The 13537-nt window shown below is 46.5% G+C and overlaps 2 protein-coding genes across 3 annotated transcripts; both read right to left on the bottom strand.

The window, feature by feature from the left end:
- On the bottom strand, positions 4735 to 8150 carry LOC8073720. 2 transcript variants are annotated; one of them, XM_021463887.1, is made up of 3 exons: positions 7927 to 8150; positions 5614 to 6111; positions 4735 to 5508 (listed from the first exon to the last, which is right to left on the bottom strand). In XM_021463887.1, the coding sequence occupies exons 1-3, from the start codon at positions 8018 to 8020 to the stop codon at positions 4967 to 4969; spliced, it is 1134 nt and encodes a 377-aa protein (XP_021319562.1). In that variant the 5' UTR covers positions 8021 to 8150; the 3' UTR covers positions 4735 to 4966. The 2 variants fall into 2 exon arrangements, with proteins under 2 accessions (XP_021319562.1, XP_002446728.2); XM_002446683.2 differs by having other exon boundaries at positions 4735 to 5505.
- LOC8073719 lies at positions 8839 to 11116 on the bottom strand. Its single transcript, XM_002446682.2, has 3 exons — positions 10780 to 11116; positions 9738 to 10235; positions 8839 to 9645 (listed from the first exon to the last, which is right to left on the bottom strand). The coding sequence occupies exons 1-3, from the start codon at positions 10904 to 10906 to the stop codon at positions 9092 to 9094; spliced, it is 1179 nt and encodes a 392-aa protein (XP_002446727.2). The 5' UTR covers positions 10907 to 11116; the 3' UTR covers positions 8839 to 9091.

Below are 13537 nucleotides of genomic sequence, written 5' to 3'. Positions count from 1 at the left end.
TATTTGTAGTTTTTTTTTTAAAATTTACTAAAAAAGATACATAGCTATCAAATGCTCATATATCCCCTACTAGAAGATAAATTACCGATCTACACTACACTACACTACATCTTCCCCTAATTATATTAGTGCTAGCTCAGGTAATTAGTTTTTTCACATATGTAGTATATCTAGTTGTTTACAAGAACAGTTTAACCTTTGCTCACATGATCGTCGTCCTTCCTATAATGCCACTAAAACTAAGGCGTTGTTTAGTTCACCCCGAAAACCAAAAAGTTTTTAAGATTCCCTGTCACATCGAATCTTTCGGCACATGCACGAAGCATTAAATATAGACAAAAATAAAAACTAATTGCACAGTTTACCTGTAAATCTCGAGACAAATCTTTTGATCCTAGTTAATTTATTATTGGACAATATTTGCCACAAACAAATGAAAGTGCTACAGTAACGAAATCCAAAATGTTTTCGTATCTAAACAAGGCCTAAGCTAGTGCAAACTGTCCACTTCTGAAACCAAGCTACAACAAAAACTGCATGCTCCGAAACCAAGCTACAAAACGGCATGCTCTATACTAGCTAGTGCAAACTGTCCACTGTCCGCGCGCGTGAAAAGACGAGCGATCAGCCTCGTTTTTCCTACCGCAATTAAGGCAAACTCACAGTTCAAAGATTCGTTTTATGCAAGCAATGCAGTTCTATACGCTTGGAGGATGGAGCGTAGCGCAGTAGCTAGGGGAGGAGACCGAAATGCTTTTTAAACTGCACAGAAACATGCCAAGACAAACTAATTCTCTCGTGCTACGGGCTTATATATAGAGCCATGCCAATGCCACAAAAGCTACTACCTCTCTAACGCATAAACTCCTGTTAGTTTGTGGCTGCGTAGCTAGCTTACTACAAAAAGCTAGCACTCACAAGTAAGGTCATTAGAACAAGAAAGGTGTAGGCTTCTTCGTCAATCTCTCGCCCAAGATGTCCGAGTTCAGAGCAGGGATCCTGATCACTGTTTTGCTCCTCGCCGTGGCTCTCTCCTCCACTCTACTCACTTCCGTGGAGGCGGCCAGGCGGCTGCCGGAGGGGCAGCAATACGCCGGCCACCGTATGCTGCATGAGAGGGCGAGGTCGCTGATCATGGTGTGGGTAGCGCAGCTCACTCAAGGGCCGAGCCCTAGAGGCCCTGGGCACTGAAGAGGTTCGGTCTTCAGAGTTCAGACGGACATCTCGAGCCACAGCTCCAGTTTCATGCACGTACGTACGTTGCCCACGACAGTATTCTAGCTTCCGACTAGCTTTGTTTCACGCTTAGTCAGGAGAAAACCTCATCAGTATTTAATATTTGAATTTATTCTTCTCCCGGAGCTTTTCTTGAACCCTTCCCGTGATGTGTTGTTCATCGCTCATATATGTGTGTACCTGCTTCCAGCACTCTTTGCAGTGTGTCTATGATCAAATAAACAATAAAGGGGAGCAACAGCGTGAAATCATAGCTTATATATAATTGCAGTGTAACATTTCATGGAAATAAATTGGAGTTCTGTTTCTAGTTTTCTAGTTATTATATATGGGCAATGATTTTGCATTTTGCTGAACTCGATCCATGATTATTTGCTTTTTCTTCACTAAGCTAGAAACTTCAGTTGTTGTCATCACATATATCTAATAATGTTGCACATACAATTTACAGTTGAGATTAAGAATAGACTGTTAAAAAAACAAGATCCAACCTAGAAGAAGGAACTAGGTGGTTTTCATTAATTAAGAAAAGAAATAACACCTAAATTCAAGCCAAGAGAGGGCTTTAAAGTTCTAAGGAGTCCACACACTGGCTTTATATATATATATATATATATATATATATATATATATGGTTCAATTAGGATAATCCATGTTGCAAAAATCGGCTGATAATACCGTACACTACTTTTTTCACGATAAGCAGGGCCCTTCGGTGTCGAAAGAAGATATGGGCGGAACACTTCAATTCACTAGGGTCATGAGCGACGTTATATATACGTGCCATGTCACCACTCAAAAATCTAAATATGAGACGGACGACGACGACACTGTCACACACCTATGTGATGATGCGCTACTGACGTAAAAATGTGCCGGAGTAGTAAAAAAAGAGAAACTACGTCATGTTGTAACCTTAACTAGTAGATTCTTGGTGAAACACCCTTGTAAAAGAATCTAATTGAAACTTTCCCCCATTGATTTATAGTTCAATTAGATCATTTGTGAACTCAACTAACACGAGACGTATACAACATGGGGATACAATGGAGGTTTAATCTGTAGTGAGAAATGAAGACACCGAAAAAAGAGACATGTTGACTAATTTTACTGGCTCAGATGAATTGTGTGGTTGCAGTGACATGTGCATTCACCCAGTAGACAAGTACAGTGTACAAAAAAGGCCGTAAAGGCATGACACATGCCCACGTTCCTGTTTGTACCTCTTTTCACTTCGGGGAACCCAGATGCAAATAACGTTCTAATATTGACAAGCACTTGTGTCAAAACAGAACATTGATACACTATAAAAAAAGGATTTGAGGATACTCAAGAGTCAAGATATCATTTATACAGGTGGGTATGTTAACCGTCATTTCTAGAAGTCATTTAGAAGCCAAATAGATAAAGCTCGTCTCTATAAATCTATTTTTTAGAGATGGACCGCCTGACGCGCTTCTAAAAATAAGGTGGCTTTGTTTTACAAAGCCTGATTCAAAAAAATAATATCAAGCTCCTCGTGGCCCAGATAGGTTTATGGAGTATATATTGGAGTGTTATGGTTTGAGGGGAGGTGGCTCGAAGTGGAGGCGCCTTCCTACCTCTTCCCATCACTCTACAATCATAGCAATATAAAAAAACAGAATTGTGGCAAAGATGATGATGGATAACAGATCACTAACATTACCAACAAATTATCACCGAGTTCATGGCCTTATAGGAGAAACTGTAAAACGTTGAGCTATAGTAGAGTCACAAAAAGACAAGATTACATTGCTACACACAACTGATGGTCAGTATTCGGCCAAATCTGCGTATATGATGTAGTTTGAAGGGGTCACTTGGTGCATATGATGGTGACCGAGAGAGGCACTGATGAAGTGAAGTTCTTCATATTGCTCTGGTTATAGGACATGATTTGGACATCATCAAGATTGCAATTGTGAGGGTGGCCAAATGAATGATTTTGTCATCTGTGCATGAGAAATCTCAAGATCACAACAAACTTAAGACACTTGTTCCAGGAGTGTTGCGTAGCTAGGAGGATCAAGGAAGAAGGAGTAGTGGTGACTTGGATAGGAGCACCGACTCTAATGCTGACAAACTGGGACCAGTTGACAAGCACGGATCAATGGTTCCTTAAATCTAGCAATCGGTGGATCGACAGTGGCAAGGCCCAGAATGAAATCCTTGGTCATACTGATAATATGAAATTATGGAGGAAAAAGAACATTCATGTTTAAAAGGAAAGCAAGAGAGACCAACAGGTGGTAAATGGCATAATAAAGAAGCATATGGAGCTATGATGGAAACAAGGGACTTGTGCTAATTCTACTGAGACAATTACACCCAGTTCGTAGACGACATATTACTATCTTAGGTGGTAGACTCCGGAGTCATTTATCCTACTTTCATGTAATCGAAGTTATGTAAACTAGCAGGGGCGAAGCCAACTCAAATTCATGGTGGTGCACTTATAAGGAGACATATATAATTTGGTAGCAATATATGGTGAAATTCTATCTAGTTAATAGTAATTTTTTTCTTACCCTGGTGCTGGTGCGAGAGAGAGAGGAGAGAGACAGAGCTGATAAACCATGTAACAATTTTTTTCTACCGATGACGCGTGGCTCCCGCGAGGTGATCCCTACTAGCGATGGTGTAGCCCCTCAAGGCGACCTCTACTATTGGCGGTGTGGCCCTCCATGGTGAGCCTCTACTGGTAGCAAGGTTGCCTCCTTGTGTCAAATCAGGCTAGGGGCATGGACTTGGTTAGATGGGTCCCTCCCCATCTCATTCATCTCAGATCTGATGAGGAGCAAACTTGAAGTCTATGGTGACGGTGATGTGGGAGACAAACGTCTCCTTTCTTAGCATCAGTGGGTGGCCATCTTGTCATCTTCGTCGAATTTGGACTTGCTCGTGACCCCACACAAGAGCCGCATGTGAGGCCTAATGCAAAATCCAATATTGGCCCAAGTGAGTGCTTCTACTCATCGTCTGCCTTAGGCTCACAACCAAGATATTATGTTATCATATTCAATCGCAGAGTAAGTAATGAACTATAACCCAATCACTTTTCGATGAAGCTAGAGAGCTGTAGACGGAGCCAATGATGATATGTACAATGTCCATCCTCCTTGTAGGCATAGACTTACGCATCAAGGAGGCGCTGCCCCACTAATATGTGTGGTAGAAAAGCCCCTGCGAGGAGAAGCAATTAGGGAGAAGTAGGTGAAGGATAGTAGCGTCGCCTGGGGAAGCTAGAGCAGTGGGAATTGAAGAAGATGGATTTTGGCTGATGTGTTTTGTTTTTCACTTCTAGAGATAGGTACCCACCTCTCGAAATATCTTTTCAGGGTCAGTTTCTCTTCCTATCTCTGCAAATCTTGGTTTTCACAATCTATATATATTGTCTCTAAAATGATGTTTGACCATCTCTGGAAAAAGCTTAATGAAGTAGCGATGTACCATCACAATTTAGCATTTTGCATAATCTAAACAGCGTCTAAAAACGATATTTGTCCATTTGAAAAAAAAAACTTAATGCAACAGTGACATATTATCAGCATTTCACCATTTCGCACAATTGCGCTGCAAACCAAAAGGGCTTGTCAGTTCCATGTTGGAAGCCTAGATGGTAGATAACTCCTCCATGGTGAAGCTGATACGTACTCTAGATTAATGTTTTGAAAACTAAAACTCTTCCAAACAAACTCTACTATGCCCTCTACATACGCCGCCGGCGGGCGTGCACGGGGACGAGCCGAACATCATCGATGATGGGGCCGCAGAGCGTCGCGTCCGACTTGGTGTAGTGGTTGGCGCTCTGGAACACGACGCGCGTCAGATTGTCGGTCGCCACGAACTCGAGCTCGGCGCGCTTGTACCCGCCCGTGCCGTGGGACTCGTACGGCACGTTCAGCTTCGCGGCGCGCCCCGCGGACACGTCCACGGCCAGGTTCCCTTCGCACCCGTTGGCCGCGTCCCCGACGGCGAAGGACAGCTTGTACGAGCGGCGGGGCACGGTGCGCACCTCCTGCACCAGCGCGCACTCCCTGCCGGCGACCAGCTCCACGGCGCCCGCGCCGCGCGGCACCGCGTGGTGCGGCGCGTCCACGTACTTGACGACCTTGGTGTCCGACATGATCATCCACCCAGGCAGCGGCGAGTGCTCGTCCTCCGTGATCGGCGGAACCAGCACGCCCCACGGCGTGTCCGCGAAGATGTAGGGCCCGTCCTCGAAGTCCCCGTTCCTCAACATGTTGTCTGCTTCAGTAAGATCATGTATATATATCCATGCCGTAATCCAAGTGTGAGTGCTAATTTCTTGCAAGAAGTTCATCAAAGGAAGGCATGAGCAATCGGTGGTCTTACTCTTGACGTGATGGGGAGAGCGGAGGGTCTTGACGGCGACGCGGTCGATGAGGGGGCCGCACGCCGGGTTCTCCTCGTGGCCGGGGTTGTGGATGGAGAGCCACACGGTGCTGTGCCTGGCCTTGAAGGCCCAGGAGTAGGAGTCCCAGCCGCTGCTGGTGTACACCGTCTGGATGGGGAGGACGCCGGACTCCGGGGTGACCGACACGTTCAGCTTCTCGGCCTGGGCGCAGGTGCGCGACGCGGAGAAGGTGATGGAGTAGTACGTGTGCCGGGTCACTGCTAGCTGCTGCTGGATGGTGGCGTCGTTGCCCAGCCGCACGGCGCGCTCGCCTTCCGGGACCTGGAGGAGCATGTCGTCCTGTTTCTGGCCGGACTCGATGTACTCCAGGAACCCTGAAATCTCCCAGTGCGGTATGGAGTAGCGGCCTAGCACCCTGGTGCCGTTCATCTCCGACTTGGCTGGTCCTTGCTCAAAATGACCGTTTGGTAGCAGGCCTGCACAACAGGGTTGGTCCAAGTCAAATTGTCTGAACTCGAGAGAAATGTACGAAGGCATATGGACGGCCATTCATGTCAGAGTAGATGGTGCGTGATCATTTCGGCGTTTCAGACGACTCGGTCATATCGTTGGACCAACCAACGCCGGCGTCACCACCTACCTGTGATCCGGAGATGATAGGAAATTAACAATAACCTTATTTCCCCTACCTCACGATAAGCCTCGCTCGAGGATATTTGCGAGGGCATGCTATTGCACCCCCAATAAATTTTATAGCACCCCCAATAAAATGATGATACTGCATTTAAACTAAGAGATACTCCTAGGTAGGAATTTTTTTTATACAAGAAACTATATCTGCATGGAGCCAAGATATAAAAGAGATGTGATAGATAGATAGATAGATAGATAGATAGATAGATAGATAGATAGATAGATAGATAGATAGATAGATAGATAGATAGATAGAGGAGAGAAAATACACATTATTAAACAAAAGAATCAATTTTAAAGAAACCATCCATTGAAACTATGATTTTTACATATAGTGTCTACATGACTTAGGCCTTGTTTAGTTCTCCAAAAGTTTTTGCAAAATTTTTCAGATTCCCTGTCACATCGAATCTTTAGATGTATGCATGGAGTATTAAATATAGATAAAAATAAAAATAATTGCACATTTTGGTCAGAATTGACGAGACGAATCTTTTGAGCCTAGTTAGTCCATAATTAGACAATATTTGTCAAATACAAACGAAAGTGCTACTATTTCTATTTTGCAAAAATTTTTGGAAGTAAACAAGGCCTTAATATCCCATAGTTTCTGGGTTAGGAGAACCCTTAGCATATTATGATACCATATTACTCTCTCCGCCCCTAAGTAACGAGTGTACTTTGATATAAAAAACGTATACAAACTAATCTTACAATAATATTAACTAAAAAGTCAATATCATATAATATATAATATATTCGTTAGATAAAATCTATAGAATTTGACTCTTTCTACTATAAATACGTTTATTATTTCGGGGAGCTAGGAAGTACCATGCAACTAACAAATCGATACTTCTTTTCTTTTCTATGAATCCACTAACAAACCAATACTAGGTGGTGATATATAGAGTAGAGTACACATTGGACTAAAGTACTTTTTTTTTGAGACGGCACGTATTTCATTGAGGCCTTGTTTAGTTCAAAAAAAAATATAAAAAATTTAGATTTCTCGTCACATTAAATCTTACGGCATATACATGGAGCATTAAATATAGATAAAAATAATAACTAATTACATAATTTACATGTAATTTGTGAGACAAATCTTTTGAGCCTAATTAGTCTATAATTGAACAATATTTGTCAAATACAAATAAAAGTGTTACAGTGTCTATTTTGAAAAAAAATAAAACTAAACAAGGCTTGAGTAGAGCAACCACATGTGTTGCACTAGGAAGAAAACTAGATCCAAACTCTCGGAGTAACTAAGGTTTTTTTTTCTTATTACTAACAAGAAGAAATAGTTACCCAAGTTTGAACTAGAGGGAGTTCGAACTTGGACGCACGATCACACGCCATCCTAAATAGTAGTTGACTTAGCGTGGCTTGCTCAACTGCCTTACGCAGTATTAGAAAGATCCAGGAAGCGAATATGCTAGCCGGGTTCAAAAGAGAGCAAAAATGTTGTACGTAGACACGTAGAATACGGGATGGTGAAGGTATATTTGGAAACCGCAAAGCACAAATCAACACTAGTACAAACCAGAGCCGATGCGCCAGAAACAAAACATTAGTACTCGGTTGCGAGTTCTCACCTTCGGTGATGGCAAAAACCGCTCGAGCGGCCACGGCGATGAGGAGTATGACGAACGCCACGGATCGTCGAGCGACCATGGTGGTGGGCTCCATTCTCAGGATCGGAGCTACCCTCGGCTTCGGTTGACGACGTCGCCCTGGCACCTGGAACCTTGTGTAACATACAGTACTCTACACTCTACAGCGGTAGCTTGTAGCTGCCGCCTTGTGAGCTGCAAAACAAAACCAGGAGCTCTGATATATATGCAGTCGGCCGGTGCGCAGCTTATATAAGCGGTGCCGCTTATTAGGTCTGTTGACCTTGCGTAATCCGGGGGCGTGCCGGTTAGCGAAGGCCGACGGACGCGTGACGCGCCCGCTGGCGCCGGATCGTCAATCGTGAGCATCTCACGCTCTCGAGATCGGCAACTCCACTCGCCGAGTCGGGACCTGCTGCTGCTTCCTGTTCCAGGAGACAGTCCCAGTGCGCGGTCACGTGGCACTCTGTTTCGCTCGCATGGCCAACGCAGCGTAGAAGATTCCTTTCGAGGCGTTTCGTTCGTTCCGCGCGGCCGCTGTGCCATCCAGTGCGACGGCCGTGTCCCGGAGCTCGCCGTCGCGGCGCGCTGGTACCTGGTCATGGACACGGGCCACTGCCGCTCCTGCGCGCCCTCCAAACGTAGCTCGCCACCGTGAGTAATGGCCTACCGCTCCACTACTCCAGATGCAAAAGCTGGGAATGGCCTCCAAATGACCGAATGGAATCGACAGCTATGGTCTGTCGCCATTGCCAGTCTGCCGCCGTCTTGAGAGCCGCTCTCGGCCAGATGCTCCCCACCGGCCAAAGTATTTTCAAAGGCAAACTTTGTCCATACAAAAGAACAACAAAGTCAAAGCCTTGGAAAACACCGACGCTGTGTGATTACAAGTACAGTACTGTACATCTGAATCGCAGATCAGTTCCTCGGCGCAATCGTTAGTCAAAGCCATGCATAACAGCATCATGCCATCACAAGATTGTACAAGCACATCTGGTTCTCGAATAGTATATCAAAATAAATTCTACGCCGCTTGCCATTGCAGGTACAGTTAGCTAGTGGCCAATGGCCATACACATGTACGTACGGGATTGCCAATACAAACTCATCAAGCACCAGCAGGTACGCCACTGCTGCAGAGCGCAGACTACAAGAATAGCCGGCGCGCGGCGTGCTTGCGCAGGCCGACGAGGGAGACGTCGTCCACGACCGGCCCGCAGAGCGTGCCGTCGGGCTTCATGTGGTGGTTGTAGCTCTGAAACACCACGCGCGTGAGGTTCGCGATCGCCGCGAACTCGACGACCGCGGCGCGCTTTATGCTCCCGCCGGTTCCGCGGGACTCGTACGTCGCCCTCGCCGTCGCCCGCGCCGCGTACGCCTCCACGGCCAAGGACCCCTCGCACCCGTTCCCCGCGTCCCCGACCGAGAACGACAAGCGGTAGCGCCGGCCGGGCACGGTGCCGCGGACCTCCTGCACCAGCGCGGCCTCCCTGCCGGCCACCAGCTCCACGGCGCGCGCGCCGCGCGGCACCGCGTGGTGCGCCGCGTCCACGTACTTGACCACCTTGGTGTCCGACATGACCATCCACCCTGGCAGCGGTGACACGTCGTCCTCGTCCATCGGCGGCACCAGCACGCCCCACGCCGTGCCCGGGAAGATGAACGGCCCCTCCTCGAAGTCTCCGTTCCTCAGCAAGTTACCTGCATATATATGCCGCGATGGGGTTAAACCGGCCGTTTGCCGTTCCGAAACAGAAAAATTCTTTGGAACGACCTTCGGAAATGTCACGAACCCTTGGTATGATGCGGCGGGTTGAGGGCCTTGATGGCAACGGAGTCGATGAGGGGGCCGCACGCCGGGTCGTCCTCGTGGCTGGGGTTGTGGATGGTGAGCCACGCGGTGCTGTGCCTGGCTCTGAAGGCGTAGGAGTAGGAGTCCCACCCGCTGCTGGTGTACACGGTCTGGACCGGGAGGACGCCGGACTCCGCGGCGACGGACACGTTGAGCTGCTCGGCCTGCGCGCAGGTGCGCGCCGCGCAGAAGGTGATGGAGTAGGTCGTCTTCCGGTTCACGCTTAGCTTCTGCCGGATGGTTGCGTCGTTGCCCAGACGCACGGCGTATGCGCCTTCCGGCACCGGGAGGATCATGTCGTCCTGCTGCTGCCCGGACCCGATGTACTCCACGAACCCGGAGATCTCCCAGTTCGGTATGGAGTTTTGACCCATTACCCTAGTGCCGTTCAGATCCGACTTGGCCGGTCCGAACTCAAAATTGCCATTTGGTAATAGGCCTGAACACAATTGCACAATGTGGTACTTCAGTTCAGACATGAAATGGTGAAGCAGTCTTTACATTGCAGATACGTTTTGGTCTGTTCAGGTTGTTCTTCTATCTATCTTCAGCCAACAAATAAACATACACTGAAGGGTGCTGGGGGCCAGGTCAGCTGGTGAAATGGTATGTTGTACATTTTGTTTCGGATTTTAAGGCTGAAATTCATTACTCCACATCACTATTTAATCGTCGTCAAACTGATCGTATCATCACTAGTTCAGATTGAGAATCTGAAGCTAATTAACTACTGTTTGTTCTGAAATTAGAAATATTGCAAGTGTTCTCGCGACCATCGAATTGATTCATTTCATCGGCCAATTTAAACAGCACCTTGACATTGCTAGATAAAACTGAAAATAGCAAGAAGAAAATGAAGCAAGCTCAGCATTCAGCAGCTTAGAACGGAACTTAAAAGTGAACTTGCTGCTGTTTGTGTGAATTATACCACCGCTAACTTATGCGCAAGTCATACGAGGATCTTGTAGTACGCTAGATCTCACCGTCGGTGACGACGCCTGAAGCCACTCGAGCAGCCACACCGACGAGGAAGAGCAGCAGCACGGGGCAACGTGACCTCGTGCGGCCCGCCATGCTTGACTGTTGAGGTTCCCTTCTCATGAGCTCCATGCCTCCCTCCTTTGGGGACGCGAAGCGAACTGAGCTCTCGAGCTGCTTCGGGGACGCCAACCGAGCTCTCGAGCTGGTATAGCTCGATGGAACAGTCTCACGAGCAAGGCCGCGCCGAGTCTCGTGTAACTACTTATAGAGCTAGCGCGAGCCTCGCGCAGGGGCACGAAATGCGGAGACGACCACGCATCTGTTAGTATTGAGATTTGAGATGAGGCGAGAGATCTTAGCACAAGTGGTAGCGGTGGTGTAACGAGCAAAGCCTTCCATGGAGGGCAACAGTGTGTGGTGGAGGCGGCATAGTCATTTTTTGTTTTCAATTTTATATTTTTTAAAAAGGTGGCAAGAGATTTGCCAGAATTTTATTAGACGAAGAAAAAATTATTACAAAACAAAACTGGAGACCAAACTAACCGCTGCTTCGGTATGCAGGCCGACCACCTAACTAGAACATTTAGGGCCGAAAAACCTAAACTCAAACACTAGGAAGACATGACAACTCCTAGAGTCTTATTGCCAACTAATATTGCCCTAAATCTTCATTGCACAGCAGGGCCACTTGTCTTGGTTGCAATGTTTTGTTTTTTAAAAAAACTTCTATTTCGCTCCTTCCATATATTCCACCAAAAAGTGATCAGAACACCGTCAAACACTTCCCTCTGGCCTCTGTCCGTCCTAGCGTGGCACTTATGCCAGTAAGTGCGGAGTGATCCCACCGTTCTAACTGTGTCAATCTATCGGGGTTATGACCCAGGGTATCCCAAGACATCGATTAGATGGCGGGTCTTATAGCTCAGAACGCAACAACAGACAAAGGCCCAAACTAATGAGCCCGGTAGAAGCGAAACAGGTTAGTACAGGTGCTAATGCCAGGGTCGTCCACCTTGGTCTCTCCACGGTCGCAAGGCATACGACTTCTCTCCCTCATCACCTCCGAAAGAGATAGAAAGAGGTTATGCCTCGACAAACGAGCTTTCCTTGATAGGGGCAAGCACGCCGCACTCACCCCAAAAGGATTGAGGTGACAATAGTTACCTCAGTCCAATCAGACGCCAACCTTGTGCCATGTTGCATAGACAAGACAACAGTGCCTCGAGGCGGTAACAACGGGTACGATAACCACAGACTAGGTATGGCCCAACCAAGCAGGTATATGGTCCTGGCCACTATGAAGTGGGAGCCACGAATAGGGTCTCACGTTGAAGCTTACCAGACCGGTTGAAAAGCCCCGACCCCAATGGTTGGGGTCATGGCCCTCAATCCCGAGAGGTAGCTAGACGAACAATGATGTCGGGAGGCTACCTACTATGAGTACGATGCCCTGGGAAACTTGGAGGCGACGACGAAGACCACAACGGATGTCGCGTTGCACAGGACAAGTGACAAACCATCACCATGGCTACAGTGTTGCCATGGCCAACATAGTAGCACCACATCTTGCCCAGCCGTAACATGGCCACAAGACCATGACGATGACCCGCACGAACGAGCCCCAGAAGACGACGTAGCTTGCAAGCCAAGTTAGCTAGGATCTCCTCTTTGTATCAAGCCCTAGCCTCAAACTCTATATAAGGGTAGCCAGGGCGCCCTTCTAGGATCATCTTGACATTCTTCATCCTCTACCTTTCCATCCATAGCAGTAGGGCTCTTGAAGCTTCCCTTTGGGCTGCCCCTCGCCTAGCATAGGTTTTGCTCCCTCTTTCACCACTCTTGTACCCCCTATTATAAAAACTTCAGAGCATTCAAGCAAGGAATATGCACTCGATCATCTCTAAGATTGGACGTAGGACTCCAGCATGAATCAGTATAAATCCTCGTGTCTTTTGGATGTCACCATCATCTTCCTAGAACAGCAATTGTATAAATTTACTAGTCTTATTTACAAAACACCGACACAATCATTGATAAGCCAAACCACTATTTTAGGAGGGACCAAACTTCCTTTTAGAAAACACAATCCTTGCAAAGGCGCTGGTGTTTCTGGGTCAATTCCGTGGTGGTGTGTTTTCAATTTTATCTTTAGAATTTTTTTTGGCTAATTTTACACTCAATGCTATTTTTTCAATAGCAAGAGACATAATCATCGATTACAAGCTCCTATGATGGGGTGGAGCCTAGTTCTACTTTTTTTTAGCTATATTTGGAAGTGATTAAATCTTATTTTATTATAGTATATGCCATGTTGTTAATGAACTGAGATAAAATTGCTTTTCATTCAAAACCAGGCAAGTTTAATTGTTTATATTAACTGGAGCAATTTTCAAACCATGCACCAACTTTAAATCCGGTCCTATTGCGCTGCATTTATCAATTTGATTCGAAAAACCGGCTCATTCTCTAGGCAGTGTTTATTAGAGTACGTATGTGCGTGCGTTGATAGAAAATAAGTACACACGTGTATATGAACCCTTATATAATCTAATTATTGGTCAGATACAAAGACCATATCGCACCAGTGCAGATGTTGGCTGCAATTGCACGTAGAACTAGTAGTGATGAAAGTAAACAAAAATGAACAATAAAAAAACATTTTACGTTGCTTGCTTTTGAGTTTTTTCCAATCAAGTCAATACATTGTTCCACGCGGGCGGACTATAGGTTTGTTTATGCAAAATGGTTTAGAGCTGGAAG

The sequence above is a fragment of the Sorghum bicolor genome, chromosome 6, assembly GCF_000003195.3.
Source record: "Sorghum bicolor cultivar BTx623 chromosome 6, Sorghum_bicolor_NCBIv3, whole genome shotgun sequence".
NCBI classification, from domain to species: domain Eukaryota; kingdom Viridiplantae; phylum Streptophyta; class Magnoliopsida; order Poales; family Poaceae; genus Sorghum; species Sorghum bicolor.
Note: the sequence above shows the minus strand (reverse complement) of the source record. Positions and strands in the feature narration are given on the sequence as shown.

What these genes read in the sequence shown, in the direction of transcription:
- LOC8073720 (XM_021463887.1), bottom strand. Translation starts at nt 8,020, where the DNA reads ATGGAGCCCACCACCATGGTCGCTCGACGATCCGTGGCGTTCGTCATA. An exon ending in GGTTTTTGCCATCACCGAAG is followed by an intron (nt 6,112 to 7,926) that starts GTGAGAACTCGC and finishes CCTGTTGTGCAG; the next exon opens with GCCTGCTACCAAACGGTCAT. An exon ending in CTCTCCCCATCACGTCAAGA is followed by an intron (nt 5,509 to 5,613) that starts GTAAGACCACCG and finishes ATCTTACTGAAG; the next exon opens with CAGACAACATGTTGAGGAAC.
- LOC8073719 (XM_002446682.2), bottom strand. Translation starts at nt 10,906, where the DNA reads ATGGAGCTCATGAGAAGGGAACCTCAACAGTCAAGCATGGCGGGCCGC. An exon ending in TTCAGGCGTCGTCACCGACG is followed by an intron (nt 10,236 to 10,779) that starts GTGAGATCTAGC and finishes AATTGTGTTCAG; the next exon opens with GCCTATTACCAAATGGCAAT. An exon ending in CCCGCCGCATCATACCAAGG is followed by an intron (nt 9,646 to 9,737) that starts GTTCGTGACATT and finishes ATATATATGCAG; the next exon opens with GTAACTTGCTGAGGAACGGA.